Source organism: Notamacropus eugenii, chromosome 1, assembly GCF_028372415.1.
Source record: "Notamacropus eugenii isolate mMacEug1 chromosome 1, mMacEug1.pri_v2, whole genome shotgun sequence".
NCBI classification, from domain to species: domain Eukaryota; kingdom Metazoa; phylum Chordata; class Mammalia; order Diprotodontia; family Macropodidae; genus Notamacropus; species Notamacropus eugenii.
In genome coordinates this window covers 495,908,571-495,915,129 of record NC_092872.1, presented here as the reverse complement: position 1 = coordinate 495,915,129, position 6,559 = coordinate 495,908,571, and the positions used below count along the sequence as shown (strand labels likewise).

General features: G+C 45.2%; 1 protein-coding gene across 1 annotated transcript; it reads right to left on the bottom strand.

The window, feature by feature from the left end:
- NPBWR2 (neuropeptides B and W receptor 2) lies at positions 1-2,725 on the bottom strand. The gene has a single exon (XM_072643667.1). The coding sequence runs from the start codon at positions 1,252-1,254 to the stop codon at positions 184-186; it is 1,071 nt and encodes a 356-aa protein (XP_072499768.1). The 5' UTR covers positions 1,255-2,725; the 3' UTR covers positions 1-183.
- Between the last annotated feature and the right edge of the window lie 3,834 nt (positions 2,726-6,559).

The following is a 6,559-nucleotide window of genomic DNA, read 5'->3' as shown; positions in this document are numbered from 1 at the left end:
TCATCACAACAACAAACATTTATTAGGTGCCAGGCACTGTGCTAAGTCCTGGGGATACAAAGAAAGACAAAAGACCAAGAAGCTAGCCTGGGGCTGCCCAAATCCTGGGTCTGGACCCTTGAGAGGGGGCCCACAGGGTGTGAGACCCGGCACAGTGGTGGAGCTCGGACCATTGTCTCTTGTTCAGGTTGTTTTGCATTCCAGCATTTTTCGGAAACTCTTGCGGAAGTTGTCATCCAGGAAGGCATAGAGGAAAGGGTTCAGACAGGAGTTGGTGTAGCTCAGGCTGGTGATGAAATAGGAAATGCCAATGACCAGGGAGGTCTGGGGCAGGTCTGCAGTTAGTGCCACAATGGTTGCCAGGTGGAAAGGCATCCAGCACAGGAGGCACACAGCTAAGACAATGATGACCATGATGGTCACTTTTCTTTTGGCCTTGTTCAAGGCTCTGCCATTGGAGTTTAGGCTCATGGTCCTCAGCTTGTGAAGCATCCCAATGTAGAGGATACAGATGGTGGAAACAGGAATAGCAAAGCCCAGGACCAAAGTGTAGATGCGGCTGGCCTTGAACCAGAACCTCTCTGGCTGAGGGAAGCTTAGCCCACAGCTCTTGATCTGCAGTTCATTGGTATAGACACTGGCAAAGATAAAGAAGGGCAGGACAATGAGGGTCACCCAGAGCCAGATGCAGATACTAGTGGTTCTTGCAGCACTATAGGTTCGATAGGACAGACGTCGGGACTGGACAGTGGCCAGTACCACCAGGTACCTGTCTACACTCATCACAGTCAGGAAGTAGATACTGGAGAAAATGTTGTAGTGGTCAATGGCCAGGATGACCTTACAGAGGAGCTCACCAAACGGCCAGTAGCGCAGGAGATGTTCGGCAATATTGATGGGCAGCACCAATGTGAAGAGGTCATCAGCAATGGCCAGATTCAGGATGAACATGTTGGTCACTGTCTTCATTTTTGGTGCCTTGAGGATCACGTAGATGACTGCAGTATTGCCAGTTAATCCCACAGCACAAATAACAGAGTACATCACAGGGAGGAGGATATAGAAATCTAGAGATTGTTCTGGGGAGGTGCAATTGGATTTGCTGCTATTATCTGGGTAAAAGTCACCACCTGTCAAATTGTAGAAAGAGCAATTGTCCTCATGCCTCATCTTTATGTCCCCAGCTTGGTGGTGCTGGTCATCCTGCATCATGACCTCTGAAGGGGCTAATGACTCCTGCCCCGTTTTCCACATAGTGGCTGGAGGGATGGATGAACTGATTGGCTTGTTATTGAGGACTGGACTCAGGACTGGACATTGGAAAAGAAAGCAACCAGAAATTTCTGAGGTCTGAGAATCTTACTCAGACATCACAGCAAGTGCTTCTTCCCTCCTTCCCAGGTCAAAGTACCAGCCCCTTTCTCTGGATAAAAATTCTGTGATAAAGCTTCAGAGAGACCAGAAAGGACCTGAACCCACTCAGAACCCTCAAATCTCATTCCCCATTGAATCCTAGGACTTTACGTGGATACCTCTATCGCTGTCTCTATCCTGCTTTGCTCTGTTCTGCTCTGCCCAGAGAAATCCACCAAAAGATGACAAACCTTCTCTAAGCCCTTCTCTATGGGCAGACAGGGCAATCCTTCTTCTCTCCACTCCCTGTGAAGGTACCTTTCCTTCCAAGTCAGTCTCACCTTATATAGCTCCACAAAGTAAGCCAGATACTCACCACTGCTTCTGCTAAAGTAGAGATCTTACGCTGCCCTGGGGAAACAGCTTCTTTTGGGGTCATCACTACATTCCACAGGGAATCCAGGCAACAGAGACATTGTGTTGGTAGAAGAAATGCGCTGTCCAGCAAGACAGGAGCATGACAATCTGGTGTCAGGCATCCAGGCTGGCTAGGCAAACATCGGAGAGGTGGCGAGGAGGGGAGGGGGAATGCCTTCCTTCCTTGCTAACCTGGCACTATGCTACAGATAAAACAGCACAGACTTTAGAAACCTAAGAAAAAAGTTTGTGGCTCCGATGGACTGAGGATGGCCAAACTCAGAATGAAGAGCATAGCCAGCATGCTGCCCGTTATATGCCCGTGGTGGGGGAAAGCCAAACTCCCACAGTGAGCACCTTCTGCTACTCCCTGCTTTGCTCCCTCACCCCTGAGGGAGATTGATGGGAGACCAACTCCTGTAGTAGGGACATGCAGTTCCTACACAGCACACCTGCTTCAGAGCTGGCTCCCCCAGCTCTGAGAGGCTCCTGACTGAGAGGAGTCCAGCTCCTGTGGCCCCTTATCTCAGCCTCAGCCTTATCTCACCCTCTTCTGCTAAAACCTGAGTCCTCAGTGGCATTCTCCTTACCTGAAGCTTTTCCTGGTCACTGTCACAGCACCAGTGTCTCCGAGCCTGAACCCAGTCTTCTCTTGTCTGCAGACGCAGGCGGAGGTGGAGGGTCTCTGAGCCCTGATGACGCTGGCAGCCCAGGGGATTACACTTGCATCCACAAGCATCCACAAGCAAATGAACTGAGAAGTTCGTGCTGCTCAGGGTGGGACCTGAGGCTTACTGGCTCCCCTCTTCAAATGTAACAAGCATGTGTGTGTGTGTGTGTGTGCGCGCGTGTGCATGTGTGTTTGTGAATGGATGTTTGTAAGAGTGTGTGAGAGTGTGTTTTGTTTCTGTGGGTGTGTCTCTTTGTGTCTGTGTGTGCTTGGATATGTCTCTAGTTTCTCTTTATGACTTTGTTTGTGTATCTGTGTATGTTAGTGTCTTTCTGTGTTATCTGTTTATATCTATGCTCTTACCCCAAGCTTATAGCTCATTAGTCAAGCTGTGTGTGTTCCAGGGACAGGAGGACCTCAGGACAATTTGCTTAGAGGGATGGAGCCACAGTTATGTCTGTCTACCCATGGTATTTTTCAACCCCAGAAGGGATGTGATCACTTTTCCTTTTTTGTTGGCTCACGGGGCTTATTTACTTGTTTAAAATTCCCCTAATAGAGCAAAGGAATCAGGCTTTTCCAGAGGAGGCTGCTCCTGCAGGGGAGAAGAGAAAGCTTAAGCATCCAAGGTCCTTACCTGCCCATTACCCTTGCCTTCTGGGTCATCTTAGCTATCTGGCTCTGGTAATGCTGGGTTCATGCAAAAAAGGCTTCATTCTCTTAGCTTGACATCTCATCAGCCCTAATCTCCAGGACATGCTGGTCTTTCTAGATATAATATGTCTGGGTGGTTTGGGACAATTAAAATCCTGCCTGGTCAATCCTACCTTCTCCAAGTTTGAAGAAACCCTTGTGATGACACACTTCCAAACTAGTTCCATGAAATGAAGGCAGATAATGCCCTGGGGTGGGGCAGAGAACAGTGATAAGTTGGAGGGTCTTCCAAACCACCTTAATACCAACCTGATCCTTCTCCTAACATTCCATGCATTCCAGTTTCTCTTGAAGCCAAGTGGAAAGTCACCTAATATTCCCTTGCCTTTCAGGTTCCACATTATTGTTTTGAGTCCTCTAAAGCAAAGTTATTGTTATTTATTCATTTCAATAGTGTCTGATATTTCGTGACCCCATTTGGGGTTTTCTTGGCAAAGGTACTAGAATAGTTTGCCATTGATCTCCAGGTCATTTTACAGATGAAGAAACCGAGGCAAACAGGGTTAAGTGACTTGCCCAGGGTTACACAACTAGTAAGTGTCTAAGGCTGGATTTAAACTTATGAAGATGCGCTTTCCTGACTCCAGGCCCAGCACTCTATCCACTGTGCCCTTCTGAAGCAAAGGCAACCTTACAAATGAGGAAACTGAAGCCCAGAGAGATTAGCTGATCACATGGTCAGATTTAGACTCTTCTTTCAAAATTTCCCCTTTTGTGCTTCACTAGGCAAGAGGCAGTGTTTGTTGATGCATGAAGAGCTGGCCTCAACTCTAGCCTCTGACTTGGAATGTCCCTGTGATCCTGGGCAAGACATTTGATTTCTTTGTGCTCTAGACTAGAGGTGTCTAACAGGTGCCCAGCAACAGTCCTGAGAGAGAGCCAAAACAGATTAAAAGGTAGTAGGGAAACATTTAACAAAATAAGTAAAAATATGGTAGAACATAGAAAGTGTTAATATGTGGTTTTCTAAGTTACTATGTTGCTCCCTGGGATCCTCATGTAAGGTGTATTGAGTTTGACAGCATTCTTAAGGCAACTCTCTAAGATACAAGTAACAGAAAGGTGACAACTTGTATTGGTAGTGGGATTTTTCTGAAAGTTGCCTGTTTCAATTAAAGCTTGAGCCTAGTCCCTATCCCTATAGCTTTAACCTAAAAAACAAAGGCATATATGGAAACAACATCACAAGACCTTAGTTTGAATTCTTGACTCCAGCTTTCTCTGAGACTAAGTTTTCTCATCTTTAAAATGGGGATAACATTTGCACTATCACTCTCATAGGGTTGTGAGGAAAGTGCTTTGTAAATTATGAAACCTATATAGAAATGTGATCTGGTGTTATTATAGGAATGTATTTCCCCTCCCCCTTCATTTGTCTCCTGTTGAGGGGATTAATGGGTCTTGGAGAACCACATTTCACTGAGAGGTGGCTTTTATTTTTTCCTCTTGGGAAGGCAGTGATCTTGCTTGTTGCTTTCAGAGCCCATTTTACTGTTTTTGGGGTTTCTTCCTGCCTTTCATAGGTTCAGACAAAAACTAGTTTGGAAAAGAAGTTAGTCTTTGGAAAGCAGATGACAGTCAGAAAACAAAGCTTTTCTGGAAAAGTTGAGTGTGGGAAAAGCTCCTTTCATAGAATAGTACTGATTGAGAGTGCATTTCTTATTTATAAATGTATTTCTCAGCTGACATTTCTTATAAACTCAGAGGTATATTTTTTCCGTAGAGAAATGGACCTAAAATAGAGTATGATCACACTTTAAGATGGTAGCAAGCCTTTATATGAAAGCTATAGTGTCAATTCTGGTCTTATAATGACTTGTTTCAATCTTGAGATCAGTCAATAAATAATGATAAATGTTTAAACAACTAATAGTAAACAATAAATAATAAACAGTTATTAAGTGCCTACTATATTCTAGGGGACAGCTAGGTGTCTCAGTGGATAAAGTGAAGTCAGGAAGATTCCTCTTCATGACTTCAGATCTGACCTCAGACACTCATTAGCTGTGTGACCCTGAGCAAGTCACTTAACCCTGTTTACCTCAGTTTTTTTTTTTCATGTATAAAATGAGTTGCAGAAGCAAATGGCAAACCAGTTTAATACCTTAGCCAAGAAAACCCTAAATGGGGTCACGGAGAATTGGACAGGACTGAACAACAACCACAAGGTGGGGATACAAAAGGAGTCAAAAGACAGTTCCTGCACTTAGAGCTCCCAGTCTAATAAAGCCTCCCACAAATAACTGACTTATGCTCCTCACCCAGGATCTCATCTATAAACATCAGAATTTGATGGTGCCTCAGTCTCCACAGATGTAGGTAGGAGGATCCTCAGGCCCTATACAAGGGTTAAAACTAGCAATATTTATCAGATGCAGAACAGCCTTTATTTCACTCTACTGAAAAGGACTCAAGGGAGCCCTGAACAGTTACTTCAATTCCCCTTTCTTCAGGGTCCTAGAGCCACACCCTACAGTTGATGTTCTGTAGAACAACATACCACAGAAACATGGTGGCATTGGCAGGCAAGACCAGGTTTGCACTTCCATATTGAGGATCTGTTCCTGGTTGTTTTTCCAGCTCCTGGGCCATGTGTTTAGGAATCACTCTCTTTCCAAGAGGCTGAGTCCAGCAACTCTGACCATTCTACCACTGCCTGTAACTATTGCCATCTCTTGGGCCAGGTGATTCCCTCTTCTCCTGAGACTTGTATAGACACTATTAGGAGACACTCTGTTTTCCAGAGCTAACACCTAGCAAGCAAGCTTGTGCTCCAAGCTTGGCATGACAACAATCCTTTGCACTCACTCTCTGGATGATCTTGGCCATAGCAAATTCTCAGAATTATTTCACATAATTATTGTATTGCTTTGACCAGCACCAGGGGTTCTCCAAGCTCAGACAAGCACTGGGCAAGCTTGGACAAGTTCCAGTCATGAAGCCCTGCTATGAATCAAATTTGTCACATTGTTGATGTTACCCCACATTGTTAGGGCTACAGCTCTCTGGGGAACCATTGGTTTAAGTACTGAGGTCTAGTCATACTAAAACAGGTCCTTCCCCATGTGAGGTGGCCCCTGAACATGTGTCTAATTTGTCTCCTTGCTGGAAAACTGTTTCCCTTCTTTGAAATTAAATTTCTATTTGATTCCTGACTCTCCTGTCTCTAGGCTGCTCTGTTCGGCTCTGGTCATCCACAGGTTAGAGGCAGGTCTGGTAAGAATTTCATTACTGTCTTGCCACTGCCTCTCTAGGGCTCATATCTCCAGAGAGTGTTTTGCTGAGGAGAGTTGTGTGGATGAGCAGGTTACCTGCTTCCCAGTGATATGAATCTGTGCTTACTTCTCTTGTCTTTGGTTTATACCCCTCACTCCACTTTTATAGACGAAGTCTAGGGTATGTCTC